Raw genomic sequence first — 23,570 nt, 5'->3', positions numbered from 1 at the left:
TTTTACACTATTTAGAATTTATTAATGAAAGGTTTTGATTATTTTTATGTTTTTTTTACACTTACAGATTTTTTTTCTTCTTATTCTCTTCCTGGTTAGTGTGAAGGTGTCCTTTCCACATCAGAGGCAAAGAAGATTATCAGGAACTTTAACAGGGTAGCAAGGATCCTGTTGGAGTATGAAATTATGTACCATCACAGCTGGATGACAAAGGTGCAATAAACTGACAATAAGAAAATAGTATTATTATCTGAAATGGTAATACCCTACTATTACAATTTTTTGACAGATAAAAATATCTTCATAAACATGTTTTTCCACTTGTTTTTTTTCTGATGACACACGGAAATCGCATGCAGATGGAATATGCCAGGGCTGGCCTAAAGGCCTCTCTCTTGGTCAGATCTTCAGTGACTGGACAGCTGTATGTGAACTTTGACCCAGAAATACTTACGCAGATCAGGGAGACTGACTGCATGAAGCGGATGAATCTGGAGATCCCTCCCTTTGGTGTTTTGTTGCAGCAGAAACAGGATATACTCAAGAAACACTATGATAAATTACAGGTGAATATTCCACACAGAAACACATATCTTAAAAGACCCAGAACATATAGAGGACATATTAGGAATGACATTAAAATGTCTTATTTTTAAACTTTTTTTATATATTTAAAAAAGATAGTTGAAAATTGAGGACACTGCAGAAAAATAATCACAAAAAAACATTAATTTTATATCCATTTGTAGATTTTCAATTTCAAAATTTTAAAATTGTTTGTTTTTACCATGCCAAAAATATGAAAAGATTTTTTTTTCACAGCTAATGTTGAGTGAAAACACCAGAGTGCGAGCCAAGATTCAACCTGTATTTGAACAACTGTCCATGCCACATGTTGCTAAGGTGAGATGTTTCATTGACAGTAAGCTGAATAGTGTAAAACAATTTCATTGGTTATCAGGCCTGTAAACGCCCATGTTTCAGACTTAGAAAACCAAACTCCAGACTTTTCCTGAACTTCGACTAATAGTTATTTAGGATAACACTGAATTTATCAGCCTGTTTGATATTCAGGCCCATTAAACCAATGTTAGTTTTACAGAAACTAATACCAATCAGAGTAGCAGAAGAGCGGCTGATTAGAGCTGTTGTGTAAACATTTTGTTGGCCAATTATGAATTTCTGGTGGAGGTAATACATAGAAGTTTCTTTCTGTAATCAGAAGCAAAGCAGGAAATTTGCATCTTAAATCGTCATGTTTTGATCTCTGTAAATAGATTACGGCTTTCTAAGTTTTGTAGCTCATCCTCCAGTCTTGTGATGCATTGTATTTAAATAATTACTGTTATCAGGTTCCAGCTGTGTATTTCAACACATGCATATAACATGAATTATAACACAGTTTTCCTTTAATTAATTAGATTTTGGGGGAGTGGTGGGGGGAGGGGGGATTCATTTAGAAAAAAAATGGTCTATGCCACTAAGTACAGCTTACCAGAGGAAGTGCATTTTATTAACCTATTTCCAATAGATCAAAAATTATGTTCACCTATTTCTGGGATAAGTCATTGACACATTGTGGTATTGTTTTTGAAATGAAATGAATAAATCCACAGTTTGGTAAAAAAAAAATTTAAAATAGCATTTGTCGTTTATTTCATAGGTGGATGAGACTATTCAGCCAGGTTTGACCTTCCTCAGCTGGACGTCTCTGAGCATAGACAAGTATCTAAGCCGCATTGACAAAGCACTGGGTAAGCAAAAATTAAACAAAGTCCAGCCACATCGATGCCTCATTTGCTGACGCATAACATATCTTGCAAATCAGCAATGGCAGCCTGTTAAATTTAAATTAATTGACTCTTTGTGTACACACAAGCAACTTAAACATACTGTATATATTATCCTGTTGTCTGTTTTCAGCTGTTTTATCTTTGGTATAACCCCAGTCCTCCCAAATTGTGGTCTTTGATTCATACATTTCTTTCTGATTCTTCTTCGTCCCCAGCTGATTTGGAGCTGTTAATAGACAGAGTGAATGACTTGGTAGAGTTTAGAATAGATGCTGTACTGCAGGAGATGAATGCAGCCACATTGTGTGTCCTGCCAGAAGACCAACCTATCACCTGTGAAGAATTTGTGAAGACCACCAGGGTAAATAGACATGAATGGATGACATTTCTGTCACAAATTGTTTTTGCACAGTGAACCCACCACGTAGGTTTTGTAGCTCTCTTGTAAAATTGTAAAGATTTATGCAGTTTTCTAAAGCAAACTGTTGAAGAGCCCCATGACTCACACATCTATAGAACCGTTTTTTTTGTCTCGGACTTTTACTTTTATTTTGCTGTGCGCATGTAGGACTTGTGCATAAAACAAGCTCAGAAGCTACACCTTAAGAGCACACTTGTGGAAGAGGCTACCAATGAGCTGATCAACATGCTGATGGAGTTTGACCACGGTCAGAAGGAGGAGGTGAAGGGCGTGGAAGAAAACGCTGGTGAGAGCAAGACCAAACATCACTTTGAACCTGAACTGTTGTTGTTCCTGTTCTTCAGTAAAGTGATAGAAAAGACCTAGCCTTGAAGTGTTGAACATAACTGGATCAGAAGGCCGTTTCCTGCAACTGCAGTTGATGTTCACTGTATATGTGTTGTTTAGGTGAAAATGGACACTCCTCCGAAAGCCATCTCTTCTCCAGGAACACTTTGCTTCCTCATGCTACTTCAGGTCCTTCCTCTCCTTTACCAAAGAGGAGGAAGAAGAAAGACTTGATGAAAGTAATGGAAGAGGAAGCACAGGAACTGCTTTCTTACTTCAACCACCGCAATGTGGAGGCTTTGCTCAAAGTGATATGCAATACCTTGGAGATGCTGCGCAAGCGCATACATACCTCATCGCTTGGGCATTTCTTGGGTGGGTCTACTCAAATAAATAGTCTTTACTTTAAAGAGGAAATCAAGAAAAATACAGGATTTAAGCAGACACAACATGAGTATATTAGAGGAGATTTATTTATATTTTTTAGTATTAAAATACTAAAAAAAGGTTTTAGTATTTTAAAACAAAGACAAAATAATTATGGAGTTAAAATGTTGAAAAATTACCATGCTGCATTAGCAGCTGGTGCTGTAATCATTACTAAAACAGCCTTTTTATATTCTTGATAGAATGTAGACTGTTGCTGCGTTCCTGTGTTTGTCAAAAGACAGCCAACATTTGCAAATCCAGCATGTTTTGTGACACATGGAAGCTTAATAATCATAACTATTATCACAGTTAAGCCCAAAATTATTCATACCCCTGCCATATTTAGGGTTAAACTTGTTTATAATTTATACCAATGGAGTGGCCCAGCAGGAGACTAAATTCAAAAGAACATCTGTGAAGGAAATTACAGATTAGGGCGATTGTGTGGAAACTTAAAGGGGAAACATGTAAAGATCCAGTGAGCAGTCATGAAGCTTTGTTGCTTCATTGGCAATAAAGATTTTTCCAATGAATTTTGAGAAGTGTCCGTTCATTTCTGTCATGCCATTTTTAAACAAAAGGTAAACGCCCATCCACCCCCAAAAAACAAAAAACACTTTTTTTCCAAAACCGGTACTACTTTTACATTGTTCGATCTTTTGACATATCACTTATTTATTTATTTACAGAAGAAAAGCTTCTTGGTTGACTGGGAACAATTTTTCATTTGTATGCCAGCGGTATGAATAATAACCTTAACTGTTCCATACATAATGAGTTCTTGTTTTCATTCTCATCCTATAATTGGTATTATCAAAGGTTATTTGTCGTTGCTTTCCCCACACATGAATATATACAAATCAAACGAAGCCTCCCCCACACTTGGACTATTTTTCAAACACACATTTACATGTGTGTGTTTATAGCCAAATATCACATCTAATATCTCCATATTTTTGAAACCTTTTATACATTTGAAATGAACTTTGCTGATAAAAATAAATAAATAAATAAAAAAAAATCTCAATGTAATGTTTCCCTTTTCTGTCCCTGGTAGGTGAAAGTGCTGCACTGAGCCATGGGAAACACAGTGGTCAGCAGGCCATCTTCAGAGCCAATGTGACTCTCTCTATACCGAACATTGTCATGGTTCCAGGTCTGGAGGAGGTCCAGCAGGCTTTAAACAGGGCTGTTGAATGTGTGGTCAGTGTGAGCAAAGGAGTAGGTCAGTGGAGCAAAGAAAGAATCTGTAAGGTATGTTTACGTTAAATTGGCTGTGACTGTGATCATGCAGAACAACTATAAACCGTTCATGTATTTTTCGTAGCTCGCGATGTTCTAGCCTGGTAAGCCGAGAAATCCCTGCAATATTTCCTTTTATTTGAATTTCACTTTATAGAAAAAAATGAATGAGAGACGGATGGCGGCTCTTAAACAAGACAGCTCTGAGAGTGAATCAGACGATGAAGCAACGACACACAGGAGTGTGACTGGTATGAAGGAGATTTCTGCTCGCCCGACTGACCTTCACCCATTCAGCTTTTCAGGGATTCATTCTGACATTTATTCGTCTCATCAAACTTACGATGTGCATCGTTTTTTTATTTCACACTTTAGTAGAGCAAATCATTTGATTGACTAGAGAGAGATGTGTTGATGGAAGTGACACAATCCATCAAAAATGACTTTTCAAAACGTTGATAACTCTACCTCAGTTACACCCGGACTCAATAGAATTAGTAAAATAAAACGTATTGTAACATGTTTACATACGTCTTATGATTCCTCACAGATGTATTCACACAAATGTCCTCTTTAATAATGAATAAGATCACATATTTTTCAGATTGCACCAGCTCAGAGATTTCAGCATCGGTGATTCAAGCTATTCCATTCCAAGCAAGAAATTATTACAAGAGTGTATCTGAGAACAAGGAGATAGTTAAGTTGGTGTCCGTTCTCAGCAGCTCAATCGCCTCAACTAAGAAGGTAGATAGTCTTCAGTATGTATTCTTATAGAAAATGATCTCAGTTGTTTTCTACAAGCCTTTTTAAGCATTTAAAAGGCAAATGCATAGACTAGACATTTGCCAAAATGAAGTTGCAGTTCAATTTTTTCATTGAAGTCAGTGTTATGTATAAATATACTGCTCAAAAAAATAAAGGGAACATTTCACTTTAATTTTGTGTGTGGCTCCAAATCCAGGCCTCCATTGGTTAATAAATTTGATTTCCATTGATGATTTTTGTGTGATTTTGTTGTCAGCACATTCAACTTTGTACAGAACAAAGTATTCAATGAGAATATTTCATTCATTCAGATCTAGGATGTGTTATTTGAGTGTTCCCTTTATTTTTTTGAGCAGTGTAGGTTTATAACACTTCTTTTTCAAATCAGTATTTAATGCTGCTTAAGTAGTATTGTGATAAAAAAAATAACTTGTTTCATTTGGATGTTGTATCAGTTTTTCTTGAAAGAGACTCTTACGCTGAGCAAACCAAATAATCAACGTGAGAAATATTGACAGGAACTCTTGTTGCCCATGTTTTTAGTTGTTATTACACGTTTGGTTTTGTTTTGCAGGAAGTAGAAGCTGCTCTTGATCGTTTCAGCAGTTACCATCACATCTGGAGAAAAGATCGTGAAGACACTTTGCAAAAGTATTTTTTTCCATGAGACAATAATCTTTAATTAACGTTCTGTTAGAAATATTGAAACAGAAATTTCTTGATTTCTTTTTTTTATCAGATTTATCCAGGGAAGCCCTTTCCTATCAGATTTTGAGAGCCAGATAATTTTTTATCGGGATCTCGAACTCAAAATAAACTCTGAACCAGAGTACATCACTATTGGAGCCTTAGCTTTATTCACAGGTGAGATCAAGTTATCAGCTGTATAAGCCTAAAAACCCCCCCAAAATACAAATTTAAATTGAAAATTAAACCGAGCTCCAGTTGCTCACTCTGTTTGTTTTTTCAAGCATTCCTGAAGATGTCCCTCACAGCTGAAACTAAGAACTGGATGGTGGACTATGGGCTTTATTGTAACAGGAAATATTGCGCAGACATGGAGCGGATCTTTGCTTTTGTTGATGAAGCGGGAAAGAAACTGAATCGGCAGATCAAAGACCTCGACGATATTCGCATCGCAATGGCTGCACTCAAAGAAATTAGAGAGCATCAGATAAATATTGATTTTGAAGTTGGACCAATAGAGGTAAACCGTACTCCTTTCTAACATGACCGTTTCTGACTCTGTGGAAAAGCACTTCATTAGAAAACGCTCAGAGACAAAAGCTTAAAAATGTAGATTCCAAATATGGATGACAATTATTTAAATGTGGCCAATATTGATTGTTCTTTCGCATTTATTTACAGTATACAGCAAGCTAATCAAGAGCTGCACAAATAGATGCACTGATTAAATAATGTTTTATTTGTAAGGACTGTGTCACTGTGACAGCACTCATAAACTGTTTTAGTTAAAACTATTCCCCTTGTTGACTCTCCTTACAGGAGTCCTATGCTATGCTTCATAAATATGGTGTGTCAGTTGCCAAGGAGGAGGTTGATAAGGTGGACACTCTGCGATACACCTGGGAAAAACTCTTGTCCCGAACAACTGAGGTGCAAAACGAATTGGTTGCCTTGCAACCGCACTTCCGAGAAGAACTTGTCAGCAATGTGGAGACCTTTCAGGAGGATTGCCAACACTTCTATCAGGAATATGAGAAGGTAAAAAAAATGACTGTGTTGTACTCAATGATCAGGTTGTTTTTTTTAAAAGTAGATTGTGAAGGTTTGCTTGATTACACAGCTGCTACTCAAATATTGGAGCAATGACCCAATAATAATGATGCTGCTGAAGAGTAACTCTCCCAAGAGCTTAATACTAAAAGTGAAACTGAGGGCATGGCCTACTTGCTGATTAATTTAGCTAATAACTGTGTGAACAATGGAGTCGCTCACAGAGCATTGAACATTTATCTGAATATAGTTAGTTTAGGGAAAAAAGATGAAACTGTGACATCGCATCAAAAGTCACATACTCCGTCATGATGCAGTTGAACACTGTGAATATCGCATATTACACACAAAAACTATTCAAATCAGGAACTGATGAGAAGTCCCAGGATTTGATGTTCCTAAAAATAAAAATAAAAAGATTCTTACCTTTTCAACAAATGTTTTTTTGTTGGGCTTCAGCTTATTGCTCATTACAATAGTAGAAACTGAACTAAACCTTTTTGTCTCTCTCTCTCCAGGATGGGCCGATGGTAGAGGGTTTGGCTCCTCAGGATGCCAGTGACAGACTGATCATGTTCCAGGTTTGTTTTTACTGTTTGGGTGTAAATTACATAGTAGACGTGCCAGAATTATTTTGAAATGGATTGCAGTATTTGATACAGTTACTGACAAAACCAGTCACATGATAATTCTTAAAAAAAAACAAAGATGGCGTTTACACAAATACTTTTTTTATTGACCATTAATGACAAACATGGTTGCTTTTTATTGTGTGTATGCAAGCATATCTGGAAAATTGTGTGTTTTAATTCAAATCTGAAATTGAACAAGTCATTCCTGGTGAATTAATTTTATACAATATTACATTAAGATGCTAGATGGTCGCACAATTGGTTTTGTTGCCGTTTTTCATTTTTAGAATCGATTTGACAATCTATTCCGGAAGTACATAACTTTTACTGGAGGAGAGGAGCTCTTTGGACTTCCAGTTACACCACACCCTCAACTGCTGGAGATCAAGAAACAGCTGGTCCTGCTACAGAAGCTGTATGGCCTTTACAACAATGTCATTGAAACAGTCAATGGATACTATGACATCCTTTGGGCTGACATCAACATCGAGAGGATTAATAATGAGCTCCTAGACTTTCAGACAAGGTTAAACTTTTTTTTTGTTTAGCTTTGAATCTAAATAACACTTCTCAATGATCTGATGTTGCACTGCAAATAAAACATAAGATAATGCTTCTCTACTGAGCCTGAAACTTTGCTGCCTATATTGTGGATGTGTTGATTGTAAAGCGACTTTGCAAAAACCAACCTGTTGCATTCTTTGCTTTAAGTCCTCAAAAATATTTTGAGCTTATTTGTGTGTGTATTTTATTTGTGTGGCTATTTTATTATCATGTTTTATCTGAAGCAGAAACTATACTGAACTTTAATAACAAGACCATGTATTAATTTATTCATTTATAGTTTAATACCTACTAAAACTGTGATGTCAATTAAAATGAATAAATATTTTATTAATTGTATTTTGTCATGACATGAACAAAATGAGTCACAATAGATGTTACATTTGTTTAACAAATAGATGCCGCAAGCTTCCTCGGGGTCTGAAGGAGTGGCAGGCGTTCTTGGATCTGAAGAAAACTATCGATGACTTCAGCGAGTGCTGCCCCCTGCTGGAACTCATGACTAACAAAGCCATGATGTCGCGCCACTGGAAGAGAATCACAGAAGTTAGTCAAAAATGGAGCACCACGTTTTTCTACAAATGTTTCATTTAAATTTAGATCGATCAAACATGCATTGTTTGGCTGAAATTAATTTTAATCTGCTCTTTGTTTTTATCTCCCAGGTTTTTGGCTGAAATTAACTTTAACCTGCTCTTTGTTTTGTTTTTATCTCCCAGGTTACTGGCCACACATTTGAGGTTGAGTCTGAGACATTTAAGCTACGTAACATTATGGAGGCTCCTCTACTGAAGTTTAAGGAAGAAATTGAGGTAAGCTAAGGTTTACTTTTTATGTAAAATAACTTATATTCAGAAAAAGAAGAATCAAAAAACCTCAAAGTAATCATTCACCAAGGTAACTGTTTACATCAAACAATAAATTTGATTGTTTTTGCTTCTAAGAAATTTTAACTTCTACAAAGACTTTGCCTAACTGTTCGAGATAATGTTGTCATTAGTGAATCTGTTCCTTTATGGCCATTGCACTGGCCACAAAGGGCTTTTATTGAGTAATTGAAATAATCTGAAAACTGCATTTTGAATTTGCTAAGGTTGTCTTAGCAAAGACAAGACTGATAGGAGTTAAGTGAGAATACATCCAGATAGACGCAATTTGATGCATAACTTTATGCATCAAATTGAAAAAATCTTCACCAAGATTTTTTCAAAGTAAAAATCTTGGTGAAGATTTTTACTTTGAAAAAACTCTTTGTAAAGATTTTACTTTGTTAACCACATGCACCGTATCCTGTGTTTTAATTAATGATCCATTTGCATTTATGTCGTAACATGTACCTTGGCATTCCATGCGAAGGATATCTGCATCAGTGCTGTTAAAGAGAGGGATATTGAGCAGAAACTGAAGCAAGTGATTGCTGAGTGGGACAACAAGACATTTACGTTTGCCAACTTCAAGGCGAGAGGCGAGCTGCTTCTGAGAGGAGACAGCACATCAGAAATCATTGCCAGCATGGAGGACAGCTTGATGATTTTGGGGTCTCTCATGAGCAATCGGTATGTCACTCACTCTTCTCATAAGTTGTTACTGTGAATACTTCGAGTTAAATACAATTTTGTACACATTTTCTGCCTCCATAATTTTAGGAAATGTAGGAGGATTTTAGTATGACCTAAAAAGCCACCACCATGGCACTGCATGGTTTTCATGCAAATTCAATTTCTCCCATAGGTACAACACCCCATTTAAGGCCCAGATCCAGAAGTGGGTTCAGAACCTTTCTAACACCACTGATATTATCGAACACTGGATGACAGTCCAGAATTTATGGATCTATCTGGAGGCTGTGTTTGTAGGTGGAGACATTGCTAAACAGCTGCCTAAGGTAAAAATATTGTTTCCAGGTGATAGTTCCAACTAGTTTAATACAGAGTAACTAAATATACCTTTATTTATTTTTTGTCAAATGTACAGTACATTTACTCTCTCTTTCTTATGTCCAATTTTTTTTCTTTTGTATTTTATTGTAGGAAAAACTCCTACTTCAGAATTAGTGGAAAAAAATAGACTTTGACATTTTGTGTGAATAATCTCATTAAAATAATAAAATGGATCAGTCAGAATTTTGCTTTTGGAAAGCTTTGAGCTACCAACCGTTAGCCAGTTATAATATCTGTTTAATAGCTATATTATCTGTTAAATTCAGTTCATTTCTACACCCTATTCATAATAAAAATGTCATCTCAAGAGACTTTGCAAAAAATGATTTCAATTCAATCACACATACTTTTCAACTGATCCGAGTTATCAAACATTACAGTAAGCTCAGCTAATGATATTGAAATTAATTGTTTTAGGAAGCAAAGCGTTTCTCAAACATTGATAAGTCTTGGGTGAAGATCATGATGCGCACTCATGAAATGCCCAATGTTGTGCAATCCTGTGTGGGAGATGAGACGATGGGCCAGCTGCTTCCTCACCTGCTGGAGCAGCTGGAGATCTGTCAGAAGTCACTTACAGGGTGAGCCCTATTTACTCAGTTAATATGGATGCTGGTTTGGGAGGCAAATGTTTCAAAACATCTGCAGGTGCAAGAGAGTGGTTCAAAAATGGAGGTGATTTTAATTAACTGGATTGTTGTTGCAGTTATTTGGAGAAGAAGCGACTGCTTTTTCCGCGTTTTTTCTTTGTCTCTGACCCTGCCTTGCTGGAGATTCTGGGCCAAGCCTCTGACTCCCACACTATCCAGGCTCACCTTCTCAATGTCTTTGACAACATCAAAACTGTTCGCTTCCACGACAAGGTAATTATTTTTTTTTTTATAATGGCACCATGAATGAATGTTTTGTTTTATTATTACTCTCTCTAGCCGACCACTGTTGCACAACACTGTCGTAGTTTATATATCACATACATAGCCTTTCAGTTGGACTGGAGGAACAGAAATGTTTGAGTCTTATAGCACTAAAGTGATTTGGGTACTACTTGACAGAGCAAATTTTTTGCATCAGTCTCTACATCTTTACATCTGACCTGTCCAGTGTGTTCCTCAGTCTTCTTAATGAAGGTTATTGGTCACACTGGATAGTGCTGCTCTGTCACATAAATCCTCAAAAAATTAGGCTTTTGTACAGAACAAAATGCAAAAAAAAAAAGGAGGTTTACATGCTTTTGCATGCATAGTGTTAAGAAAACGACTACATTCTTCATAACTAACTCATATAGTAAAACAGCTTGTATAATGCACAAATTCTATAGAAACTGATTATATAGAATAAAGAGAAGATGTGCATTAAAACATGCTGTGTCTTTATTAAATATAATTCATCTGTCTCAGATATATGACCGGATCCTTGCTGTGTCATCGCGTGAGGGGGAAACTGTGGAGCTGGAGCGTCCTGTCATGGCTGAAGGGAATGTTGAAGTGTGGCTGAATGCTCTGCTGAAAGAGTCCCAGTGGTCATTGCACCTGGTGATCCGACAGGCTGCTCTGGCCATCCAGGACTCTGGCTTCCAGCTTATCGAATTCTTAAACTCTTTCCCTGCACAAGTCAGTTAAGACACTATCATTTTTAGATAAATGCTGAACCCCAAAATCACACCCTAGGACGCTACATTTATATGAAATATATAAAACTCAATATCAAGGAGATTTTTTTTTTTTTTTTTTAACTATGCTTGCACTTCTTTAACAATATAATATTCTTGGTGCAGGTGGGCTTGCTTGGTATCCAGATGATATGGACAAGAGACGCTGAAGAGGCACTTGCCAATGCCCGATATGATCGCCGCATTATGTCAAAAACCAACCAGCTATTCTTGGATTTGCTCAACACACTAATTGACATGACCACAAGAGATCTGGAAGCTGTAGAGAGGACCAAATACGAGACCCTCATAACGATCCATGTTCACCAGAGGGACATATTTGATGATCTGGTGAGTAATAATGGATTTATAAAAGCAAAGTCAACTCGGTTCATTCACAGGGCAGACCATAAAGTACACTCAACTATGTGTGTAATTAGAACAGATTGCTGAAGACATCCACAACTTTTCAGAACTGACGTGAACATTGTCTATTCAGACTCCTAATGGCTTTGTTGGCAGTCTACCAAATGTAACTGTAAAAGAGGAAGGCTTCTGTTAATGGTAAAACACATAGAAAGGACTGCCTTTCTATTGTTGCTAACTACATGTTAAATTACTGCAGTTTTACAGGATATGATGAATTTTATTTACTAAGACTTCCTTTTATTACTATTATTGAATGAAACTAATGTATGTATTCCTGTCATCTGTCTGACTTAAATTCTATTCATTAAATTCATATAAAGAATACTTTATTTATTGCAAACGGAGAGGTTGTCATAACTCCAAGTATCATCAAAGAGTTGTTGTGGATGGTGATGGTGTAATGACCAATCACCGTCCAGGCAGCACAGATAATGTTCTTTAATCTGGTCGAATACAGATTATAAATAAATTATTCTCTACAACTGTTGCCTCTCATTTACCTCTGATTTTCTTTCACACAACTTTGCCCTGTATCTTTTTATTTTTATCATTTATTCTCACAATGCTTTCTCCAGTCCCACATCACATTACCTTAAGCCTGAAGGTCTACAACAGTGTTTTTGCTTTTTGTGACGTTTTCACCATCATTTCACGTCTGATCCCTTTGTCTTTTTATCGGTTCCTTTACCCTCACAGTGCCGGTTGCATGTCAAAAGCCCCACTGACTTTGAGTGGCTGAAGCAGTGTCGTTTCTACTTCAACGAGGACTCAGACAAGATGATGATCAACATCACCGATGTATGCTTTGTTTACCAGAATGAGTTCCTGGGTTGCACAGAAAGACTCGTCATTACACCTTTGACTGACAGGTAAAAGTACACAAATGAAATGAGATGCACACTCACAATTATATTAAGAGATATGCAATATGCAGCCAAAACTATTAAAAATTCAAACCAAAGTCATCAGATAGTTTGAAACAAGCAAAATATCTATTTTTATCCATATACTGTCAGTCGATAGCAGACATCAAATGTCACGTTTGACAGGTGAATGACGGCACAACCGAGAAAAACAATTACTGAGAGAAAAGTTAAAGAAAAGCATAAAGATAGAAACTCATGGCTAACAAAAAAATCAACTTTCTAACATGTTACTACGGGGTAACCAGACGACAAGAAAGCATTTGAGGGGACGGAGGAGTGTGGACGATTAGAAGAGATATGCTCCAACTATGTTCTCCAACTTTGAGGAATGGTATTGGAGAGGTGCTGTTTGATTGAAGGGGGTTGTTCAAAGTATTAACAGAAGATGCACCATCACTTGTGTCACCAGTGAGTTTTAATTTGAAAACAGTTATTCCTCCACTGAATAACTGTTTTCAAATTAAAGGTTAGATTTTTCTTGAATTTTCATTGAGAGATTATTCCACTCCAGTAAGTTATTAATTTATCTGAAGGATTTTTACGCATCTTTGTCAAGGGTGCAAACATATTTGCATAGCATATGCCAGCCAATCAGTGATGTTGACAGAAATCAAAATGTTTGACCTTTGGTGTGGTGCTAAAAGCAAAAAAAAAAAAAAAACTTCCAAGATGTTTTTTAAGAGTGATGTAATATTTGCAATCATTTAAACATGTTAAATGTTGAACCGTTTAAAAATTAGAAAACTGGGAAAATGAATTGGAGGGTACTGTTTTGCATTCTTTTACGGCGATCACCACCCCTGTCACTGGCAGACAAGGTGACTGACAGAGAGAGAAAGGAAAACAATTAGATCAAGCAGGGGAGGCAGTAATGCACCAACAAGCACTAGACTAACTACCAAAAGCACAGCGGGAGAGAAAGACGGTCAGAAAGAAATGTAAGAAGATGCAGAAAGAAACATGGAACAAGACAATGAGACAAAGATGTAAAAGGACAGCAGCATAGAGGGAACTACAAGCAGACATCTGACAGTAGCTCTCCAAAGAAGTGACACAAGGTCCTCATGGCTGGAAGCACCAAAGTAGCTCTGATGCTTTTCTTTCTTCTGGTACTTTATTTTATTCATTTCCCCCATTTGTCTTCTGCTCTATTGTTTTCCTCATTGTGGCAGCCACTGTTTTATTAACATCATCTCCCTGTTCCTGATTTTCCCTTCAACTCCTTCAGTTTATAAAGGTACATTTATAATGGGGGAAAACAGGTTTGGATAAGAAGATCATGAAAAAAGAAACTGTTTTATGCAGTTTTACAAAATATATTTCTAGATATCATTTGTAGTAGATTGCAATTATCTTTTGGCACATATTTGACATTTAGCATTCCTGTGGAGGATCATTATTTGAGTGATTTTAACCAAAGTGAAGAGAAAAAAAAGCGTTTAAGTGTGCATTAGCTTTTGATTGTAAATGCTTCCTTTAGTGGGAAAATTGAAACTTGTATATTTGTGTTTGCTTATTTTTGCTCAGATGTTACATCACCTTAGCTCAGGCTCTTGGTATGAGCATGGGTGGAGCTCCTGCTGGTCCCGCAGGCACAGGTAAGACTGAAACAACAGCATGGTTACAGACATGGCACTGTGATGAACACAAAGATCTAGCCTGCACAATGTGTTATCAGTGAGGAAGGTCCTTGATTATTCTTAGGGAAGGTTTAGTGGAATTAAATGTAGGATGAGCAAATCTCTAAAACAATTATCTTCAGAAAGCCTATTAATTGACTGCACACTATTTGTTTGAAGAACTTTCAAAGAAAAGGTAATTTGGAGATAGGCCTGTAAGTACTAACAGCTGTAGGATTTAGTGCTGTTTTCTTCTCTATTGCTGCATATTTAAAATCCCTAGGGACCACGCCCCACAGTAAACTAATTTACCAGTTTAAGAATCAGAGTTGCGATTGTGAGTAAAACCTTTTTAATTAGTCAGCTAGGGACAGTATCATCCGGAGGCCGCGTGGGCTTGAAATGACCAACAATCACTTGTAGTGAGGACGCTGTCACATGCTCAAACTTGTTAAAGACATCAGAGCAGGGAACTGAGATTGAGGGATAGTGAGCAAAAAGAGAAATTTGAGCTCTGGCAGAGGAGACCTGTATATAAAAAGTGCAGAAAGCTCGGTGCAGTCAGACTGAGGCACATAGAGAACAGATTCAATAGTCTTCAGTAGAACACAATCATTTCAACATAAAAATGACACAAAACAGCTTTCTTTTGCTGTCTTTTACAGTTTTTTTTTAATTACACCTTTTCAGGCAAACCATTTGTAAAAACATCACTTTTTTTTGCTTCACTTTGAGTTGGTTGAGGACAAAAAACAATGAAATACATAGAAGTTTTTGGTTGTAAGTTCACAAAACGTGAATAATGTCAAAGGGCATAAATACTTGTGAACCCTCTTGTGTACTTCAGTTTTTGGAAGTGAGTTATTTTATTTTTCTTATTAGGTAAGACTGAGACTATAAAGGACATGGGTCGCTGTCTGGGAAAATATGTTGTGGTCTTCAATTGCTCTGACCAGATGGATTTCAGAGGCTTGGGAAGAATATTCAAGGGTAAATATTACATAGCTGAATAATGCATGTAATAGTTAAAGAGGTTTACAGATTCATTTATTTATTTTTTTTTTTTTTACAAATGACTTATAATAATAACAGAATGACTAAGCTCTGTGTTATTTCCAGGTCTGGCTCAGTCTGGATCTTGGGGATGCTTTGATGAATTTAATCGCATTGACCTCCCAGTTCTGTCGGTGGCAGCCCAGCAGATTGCAATAGTTCTTACATGCAAGAAAGAGCGCCGCAAAAACTTTGTCTTCACCGATGGAGACAATGTTGACATGAATCCTGAGTTTGGCATCTTCCTTACCATGGTAGGTAAACCTACCGTACTTGATAATGTCAGCGATCCATTGTGACGCAGTTCAACAAGGCGTTATCTGGCAAGTCAACTGAAAAAGATCAGTGACTAAATTTCTTATAGTGCTCTGGCTTACTCAAACTCAGCTGTCTGCCAACCTAACTTTTTTGTCCTTTTCAATCCGTCTGATTTGATCAATGTCCAGCTTGGTATTGATCCTGCTCTGTTTTGCAGTCCAGGCAGATCTTCTTCTGCTGAACTCCCTCCCTAAGGCAAGCTATGGTTCTTTGTGGGAGAACATAGAGTAAGGCATGAAGCCAAATAATAATGCTATAAATTGCTACTATAACTTCTGATTGTTAGCATTTCTAAAGAATTGTCGTGGATTTTACTCTCCATAATAATTTACCTTTTTAACTGGTTTAGGGGATGTGAAGTTAGAATATATTTTATAGTCCCTTCACAAAATGAGGACTGTTTTGTGATATATGTTTTCAGTTGATTCTCTTAACTACAGTCCGTGTAGAAATTAAATTTTAAATTCAAGCTTTGTTCATGGATTTGGCTGAAGACTTTTGAGCAATAAAAGTAAAGAAAATATGCCCCCTTTAAATTGTTGCATGGTTGGACAGAATTAAACAATTCCATAACTTAAAAGCTGAATTAACAGCATAAATTCAAATTTTATTCCACCCCAGAGGCACGGCCTTGATACGATCAATAACAAACTGAGGGACTGAATGAGAAATGAGTAGTTTTAAATATGTCTTAGCATTTAAACAGAGTCCACCATTTTTTTTTTTGCAGACTCAATACATCTTATTAGATAAACACAGCAGCAGTGTGGTTAAAGATAACTTTATGTCTTCCTTGCTCTTTCTCTCTTGCTCTGTGGTTGTGGTTGTGTGTGTGTGTGTAATAATCAAAGACAAGTTATGTAAAAAAAAAAAAAAGATGCTTTATGTTGTGTCCTTTGAGGATAAAAGCCAGAACTAGAAGAAACTGAATTTCTGGGATTCAAAAGTTTTAACTTCATCCTTGATTACATAAGCTCTATGATAAAGACATTGTGTATTGTTATATATGGAGCTCTCCACATTTACTAGTGGTTTGGATAAATATGTGCCAAAATATTGTAAAGTAACTTCAAAATGTATTGAAGTCACTCAAGCTCACTCTGAAAAATGGCACGTATCCATCCTATCGGGTACATTTTTGTTATTGCTATAAACCACAGCAAGTGGGACCACTAATAAATCTTATAATTGTAGCTGAACCATTTTATAATTTATGCTTTAAGTGTTTTAAGTTAATTGGTCTGTTGGAGCTTTTAATTTACACTATGAACATGACATCGAGGGCAATTTCTCTGAGTATATCTTCAAAATGGGGAAGGGGAGAGTAGATGCCATTCAGTTTTAGGCAAGTCATAAGACAGTTGCTCCTGAACAAACTTTGTCAGATTATTACTTAAAAAGTTTCAGATAATGGGAACAGTGACATACCTGGTATCATGTACAGTGAGGACAATAGTAAGAGGTAAACACAAAAGCTCAATAATTTGCTAATAGAGAATAATTGTGGGCTTTTTTTTATTGGGAGAACATGCTACTGCAATAAAAGATTAGTTTATTTGAAGATGTTTTTGAATGTCTTTACCAAGGGTCCAATAATTTTAAAGGGTTGTTTATAAATAGTAAAATGCATTGCTATACATAGAATGTCATTCAATATGTAAGTATTAAACTTCCTATTTTGATGCTTGTATTGTTGTTATATCCATACAATTATTATTTTTTTTTGTTGTTTTACCACTGAGATCTGAAATATACATATTTTATTGTATATACATGTATATAACATTATTCACTCTTGGTTTACGGCTTCTTTTTGTTCTGTATAACTAGAACCCGGGTTATGCAGGTCGCCAGGAGCTTCCAGAAAACCTAAAAATCAATTTCCGATCTGTAGCCATGATGGTTCCTGACCGCCAGATCATTATTAGAGTAAAACTGGCCAGTTGTGGATTCATAGACAACATGGAGTTGGCTCGCAAATTCTTCACGCTTTACAAGTTGTGTGAAGAGCAGCTTTCGAAACAGGTAAAAAGTTGTACAAGCCATGCCAAAGGTGAAATGAAAGACTTCACATAACATTTGTCATATGTGTCAATATTGGTTATCTTTGGCTAATTCATAATATTTTGCCATTTACGTGTGATCCAAGAAGGGTAAAAGATCTTGACTGAAAATAGAAACTGCCTAAAGTTTTGAAGGTACTATTACTCATGATTATAATCAACATCTGCTCTGCATAACAGCCCTTTTTTGTCATTGCTCAGGTTCACTATGACTTTGGCCTACGAAACATCCTGTCAGTCCTGCGCACACTGGGAGCAGCCAAGCGGGCGAACCCCACTGACACAGAGTCCACCATTGTCATGAGGGTTCTGAGAGACATGAACCTGTCCAAACTGGTCAGTTTGGAAAGAAACCATTAAATATTGTAGTAGCTGAAATATGTTATTTTTTTTATTTGAACAACATTGGAGGAAAAAATGTTTTTCATGAACAAAACATAAATATTTGTTGTTGTTGATTTGAGCAAATGTGTATGATTTTATGTTTTGTTTTTTTTTTTTTTGGTTTTTTTTTTAAATAAGATTGATGAAGATGAGCCCCTATTTCTGAGCTTGATTGAAGACCTCTTTCCTGGCATCAAGCTTGATAAAGTGGGCTACCCTGACCTAGAAGCTGCCATTGACAAACAGGTAGGAGGGCAAAGCAATGAGTTTGTCTGTAGGCACTGAAAAGTAACATTTTTAAAGGAAATAATTGAGATAAGTATTAAAGGAATAAGGGGATTGCAAAACAAGACACTGAAAAAGAAAGCTAAAGGCAGGAGAAATAAAGAGGCTGAGTGAATTGTAAGACCACTGTACTTCCCATATCATCCTTAAGGGCTTCAAAACACTACAGCACCCAAAGGGATACTAATGACACCATTAGTCTCTTCACAAAAACTAAGTACAGGGGGAAACATTTAGAGATGCAGTAAAATGTTAATTCTGAAAATGTTCCCTTTTCATGTGTGTATTTCATGGATTACAGTATTTGGCTGCAAAAATGTAAACTTCTCAGTAAATTTGCAATTTTAATACAATAACAAATAATAATGCCATCCTCTAATACACATAATCTACATGCAGTTTAAGTTATTGCTCACTTTTTGCTGATGCAGGTTGAAGATGCAGGTCTGATCTGCCATTCTCCCTGGAAGCTAAAGGTTATTCAGCTCTTTGAGACCCAGAGAGTTCGACATGGTATGATGGCCCTCGGACCAAGCGGAGCTGGAAAAACCACCTGTATTCATACCCTGATGAAAGCTATGACAGGTAAGATTTTGTAACTCCTACTACACTGGTTAACTCATAAGGTTTTTGACAGTTTTTTGTTTTCACTTTTGTACACTTTTTTCTGCTATCATTTTTCATTCTTTGATGTCGCACTTAATCCCGTTGCATAAAAATATGGCTCATATGAACTATTCTTAAATTTTTAACATATCCTTTCTTGGAAATTTCCTAACTATTCTTGTAACATGAAGTATCAATTACCATGTTGATGTGAATGAGTTGAATTGTATAGAGACCCACATGTTCCTTGTGGGCAAAAAAAAAACCCAGTTACTTCAAAGTTTAGCATATAAGAAACCATCAGTGCTTTATAACTACAGAAAAGTAATTGGTCAGCATGTTCTCTGTGCAGAGTGTGGTCAACCTCACAGAGAAATGCGTATGAACCCCAAAGCCATCACTGCACCTCAGATGTTTGGAAGACTGGATGTAGCCACGAATGACTGGACTGATGGCATCTTTTCTACACTTTGGAGAAAAACTTTGAGAGCAAAAAAAGGTCAGAACATTTTGTCATGCAGAAATAATTTCCCTTAATGACAGTTCAGAAGCTGTTGAGGAGCCCAACACCATGTTGCTCCTTGTACCTACCCTAAGAGACTTTGATAGTGTATTAAATTGTCCAAGAAAAGAAAAACCTAAAATAAATGAAATTAACCAGCAGGGCCAAACTTACCAAGGTAGTACCCCAGATCCCATAGGTTTTGGGGCCCCTCAGATATTTTGTTTTTGAATAGATGAAACATGTTATTTATGTAACTGTATTCACACAAGAACATATTTCCCTTTTAGGAGAGCACATCTGGATTGTACTAGACGGACCTGTTGATGCCATTTGGATTGAAAACTTAAACTCTGTTTTGGACGACAACAAAACTCTGACATTGGCAAATGGAGACCGTATACCGATGGCGCCCAACTGCAAGGTGGTTTTTGAGCCACATAACATTGACAATGCTTCTCCAGCCACCGTGTCACGTAATGGCATGGTGTTCATGAGCTCCTCAGTTCTCAGCTGGAGCCCAATTCTGGAGGTAAATAATTTATTTCGAATTGTATTTTCCAAAGCAACTTAAACCCCTTCTACTGAATGATTGTAGAATTTCAGATATCAGAATATCAGAGGTTTAAGGCAATTGTAGCTCAAATAGACACTTACTACAACACAAATTTCACACCATGGTGATGTAGTCAACAAATCTGCTGCAACTGCTTGATGCTGTCATGTTTAATATAGATCCAAATCACTGAAAATCTACCTTCAGGATTGTTTTCTGATTCTTTATAGAATCTATACCACAATTAATTAAGGCAGTTCTGAGGGCCAAACAGGTTCCAGGTCAGTCGTGTGAGCATTTACCTAAAAAAGTGACCGAGTGTAGGAAGTGTGCTGCTTGGCTTATACAAACCAGCTTTTGGAGCTGCACTTTTTTACATGTATTATAAACAGTTTAGGACATATTTATCAAAAGTGTTTACACTGACATTTTTGAGCTAATATGAATAAAAATTTTCAAATTTCCACAGTGTCAACCACTCATATGTGTGTTTACTCCTACCAGGGTTGGTTGAAGAAACGCTCTCCACAGGAGGCAAAGGTACTGAGAAAGCTGTTCTCTTCTTCCTTCTCTGAGCTGTACTGCTTCAGCTTGCAGTCACTGGAGTTCAAGATGGAAATGTTGGAGGCCTTTGTCATCATGCAATGCATAAACATGCTGCAGGGACTAATTCCCCCAAAGGTAATATACATTTTAAAATATGACAACAATGTACATATTTTTAAGTTTCTGTTAAAGCTCAACAGCTAAGTCACAGAAACCATCTAACCCCAGTTAGATGATTTACTTTGTAGTAAAGATAATCTTAAAGCAGTCGGAGGCAAAATAAAAGAAAGAAATTAAGCTTTTTTTTTTAGGAACAAAAAGATAAACCACAAGTGGGACAGAACCGCCTGAGGACTTGAGAGAGAAGAACATGTCAAACCGCAGATCTGAGAATCTATGATGAAATATCTGCAGAAGTGGCAATACTCAGACAAACAACATCTTTATTACTGAATGTTCCAGTGTGATGAAACTGAGATGAAACGTTTTTAGCACAAACCTAATAGAAAACGTGAAGAAAGCCACACTTATCTTCATGCAGGGATAGTAGGTAGCATTAATTTTTTTTATATATTGGTAGCAGAAAACAGAAGAGGTGTAAAACAGAAAACCAGATAATCTTCTTAAGTTCACCTTAAAAATTGTTGATTCTCTGCCATCTGTTCAGTTTGGGGAAATCCTTGAAGAAATCACTCAGCTCTAGGGCAAAATCTACCTTTTGCCTTAGACGACCATCTTTCGGCAAAGCTTAAATTAATCATATGCTTAACACCCTGTATTTAGATCTTTTATTGAGCAGTAACGTCAAAAAATTTAACAATCCCTTAATAACAAACAGTATAGCACACTTGGTGATGATTTATTTTCATTATCAAATTAACATTAGGCTTGTGTTTACCAGTCATGGACCCGAGGGCACTCTTCACTCTAGATCATAGATTTCTACTTTGTTTAGCACAAATGATTAACGTAAATGACTCGATTTTTGTCTAAACTAAAACGGAAACCTGTGCCATTTCTGTATTGCTTTCAAAGTAGTTCAATCACCAGATGGCAGTGGTTTGTTTGTTAGGACTCCTTTTTACAATAAAGCAGGGCACTGTGACTAACCAATGCTTGAAGTGTACTTCAGCCATTTGCTTAACATGTTTTCCTCAATTAATGAGATATGTTTCTACCTTCCTTTTTAATAGTCATTATCACTTTTTAGCTTTTCACAGTCAGTGACATGTTTGGAAATGAAGAAAATATATTTTTACAGTCAAATGTTTGCTTCATTTCCCAGTGGTATGAAACGAAGCAAACAAACCGAGGGATATTTCAGTATTTTCTTTTTAAAGTAGGCAGTTAACCAGCATTCCTGTATTTAATGTCGTCTTTAGGTTAGGAACTATTTGACATAAGACTGATTAGTCAAGAAAATGAATAAAATCCATGGTAAAAGAAGTTTAAAACACAACAAACTGTGGAAAACTTGAGAATAAAACCAACATATTTGGCCTCTTTTTTTTTCTATTTTTTTAATTTTATTTTACAATTTTAACCTTTTTGAAGTGAAAGTCACTTGCGCAACTTTTTTCAAGAACATTTTCACTATTCAGGAACACTGTGGTGAGTTATCTTTGGAGCACCTGGAGCGACTTTACGTCTTTGCCCTCATGTGGAGCTGCGGGGCTTTACTTGAGCTGGAGGACAGAAGGAAGATGGAGGCCTGGCTCAGAGGAAATGACAGTATCTGTTTAAATTTACCAGACATTCCTTCACCCAGTGACAACACCATGTTTGACTACTATGTAACATCAGAAGGTAATTATATAAGTATAAACACATATTTGGGATCAGATGTCAGAAAATTCACACTTTTTTTTTTAAAGGCTAGAAAATATGTTTGATGTTCTGTTTTGTTTTATTTTTATGTAAGTTAGCAAGAACCTACAGTCCCATATGATAAAATTACATGTTTAAAAGATGTATTTAAAATATATACCTCATCTTCAGTGCTTATTTTCACATATCATTTCTCTCTAAAAATGTGTGTCTTTCCAGGCCACTGGGTCCACTGGAACACCAGGGTGGAAGAATACTTTTATCCGTCTGAAGTCACCCCAGAGTACAGCTCTATTTTGGTCCCCAATGTCGACAATGTTAGAACAGACTTCCTGATTCAGACTATTGCAAAGCAGGGCAAGGTAAAAAAAAAAAATAATAATAATAAAATAATGAAAAAGTGACAAACGATAAATATCTGTGTGAAACAAGCTTTCACCTCAAGACTAATCTGAAATGTCAGATGCAATATTTTTGTCTGTAGGTTGTTCATCCATCAGCATATGTTTTTTTTCATTTATTTTTGATGTGATACAAGATGAAGAGACAACTGTGGGCAGAAATGTTTAGCACAAGCAGTGTGAACCACATTTATTAGCACCCCTGCTGAAGATGTGTGAAAACCTTAAAATAGAGACACAAAACAGCTTAATTATTCTGAAAAGTGTGGAAAGATCAAATCGCAGATTTGACTCCATTTATTCAGTTTAGGTGGGGGCGGGGGTACCGAATAGATATTAAAGAAGAGAAGAGGGCACAGTGAAGCCAAGAATCTGGACTATCTAGAGAGATTGGATCTATAGAAATTCCCTATATGATACAACACTGTCAATATGTCATAAAAGAGGACTACGTGCTGCCTTGTTGCCAATAGACAGCTAAATAAAATACTAAACTGTGATTTTATTAGAAAATTATTTCTTCATTTGGATTGTTGTTTTTCTTCCCTCTGGGT

General features: G+C 36.4%; 1 protein-coding gene across 1 annotated transcript in view; it reads left to right on the top strand.

The window, feature by feature from the left end:
• dnah5 (dynein, axonemal, heavy chain 5) overlaps positions 1-23,570 on the top strand; it is a 93,308-nt gene that overhangs the window by 23,407 nt on the left and 46,331 nt on the right. The window contains exons 16-52 of the mRNA XM_015035576.1: positions 100-213; positions 360-566; positions 823-903; positions 1,664-1,754; positions 2,009-2,154; positions 2,362-2,500; positions 2,662-2,916; positions 4,028-4,224; positions 4,370-4,463; positions 4,817-4,959; positions 5,555-5,631; positions 5,720-5,844; positions 5,952-6,187; positions 6,487-6,705; positions 7,236-7,298; positions 7,637-7,875; positions 8,312-8,459; positions 8,633-8,725; positions 9,270-9,469; positions 9,645-9,798; positions 10,271-10,434; positions 10,560-10,716; positions 11,251-11,463; positions 11,628-11,852; positions 12,627-12,799; positions 14,384-14,454; positions 15,358-15,465; positions 15,595-15,782; positions 17,677-17,871; positions 18,111-18,245; positions 18,432-18,539; positions 19,010-19,163; positions 19,537-19,683; positions 19,977-20,218; positions 20,747-20,923; positions 22,390-22,594; positions 22,835-22,977. Of these exons, the coding sequence (XP_014891062.1) occupies positions 100-213; positions 360-566; positions 823-903; positions 1,664-1,754; positions 2,009-2,154; positions 2,362-2,500; positions 2,662-2,916; positions 4,028-4,224; positions 4,370-4,463; positions 4,817-4,959; positions 5,555-5,631; positions 5,720-5,844; positions 5,952-6,187; positions 6,487-6,705; positions 7,236-7,298; positions 7,637-7,875; positions 8,312-8,459; positions 8,633-8,725; positions 9,270-9,469; positions 9,645-9,798; positions 10,271-10,434; positions 10,560-10,716; positions 11,251-11,463; positions 11,628-11,852; positions 12,627-12,799; positions 14,384-14,454; positions 15,358-15,465; positions 15,595-15,782; positions 17,677-17,871; positions 18,111-18,245; positions 18,432-18,539; positions 19,010-19,163; positions 19,537-19,683; positions 19,977-20,218; positions 20,747-20,923; positions 22,390-22,594; positions 22,835-22,977 (5,826 nt within the window). The remainder of the gene's footprint in view (positions 1-99; positions 214-359; positions 567-822; positions 904-1,663; positions 1,755-2,008; positions 2,155-2,361; positions 2,501-2,661; positions 2,917-4,027; positions 4,225-4,369; positions 4,464-4,816; positions 4,960-5,554; positions 5,632-5,719; positions 5,845-5,951; positions 6,188-6,486; positions 6,706-7,235; positions 7,299-7,636; positions 7,876-8,311; positions 8,460-8,632; positions 8,726-9,269; positions 9,470-9,644; positions 9,799-10,270; positions 10,435-10,559; positions 10,717-11,250; positions 11,464-11,627; positions 11,853-12,626; positions 12,800-14,383; positions 14,455-15,357; positions 15,466-15,594; positions 15,783-17,676; positions 17,872-18,110; positions 18,246-18,431; positions 18,540-19,009; positions 19,164-19,536; positions 19,684-19,976; positions 20,219-20,746; positions 20,924-22,389; positions 22,595-22,834; positions 22,978-23,570) is intronic.

The sequence above is a fragment of the Poecilia latipinna genome, unplaced genomic scaffold (genome assembly GCF_001443285.1).
Source record: "Poecilia latipinna isolate Pla-1442-1.1 unplaced genomic scaffold, P_latipinna-1.0 Scaffold21, whole genome shotgun sequence".
Lineage (NCBI taxonomy): Eukaryota > Metazoa > Chordata > Actinopteri > Cyprinodontiformes > Poeciliidae > Poecilia > Poecilia latipinna.
Note: the sequence above shows the minus strand (reverse complement) of the source record. Positions and strands in the feature narration are given on the sequence as shown.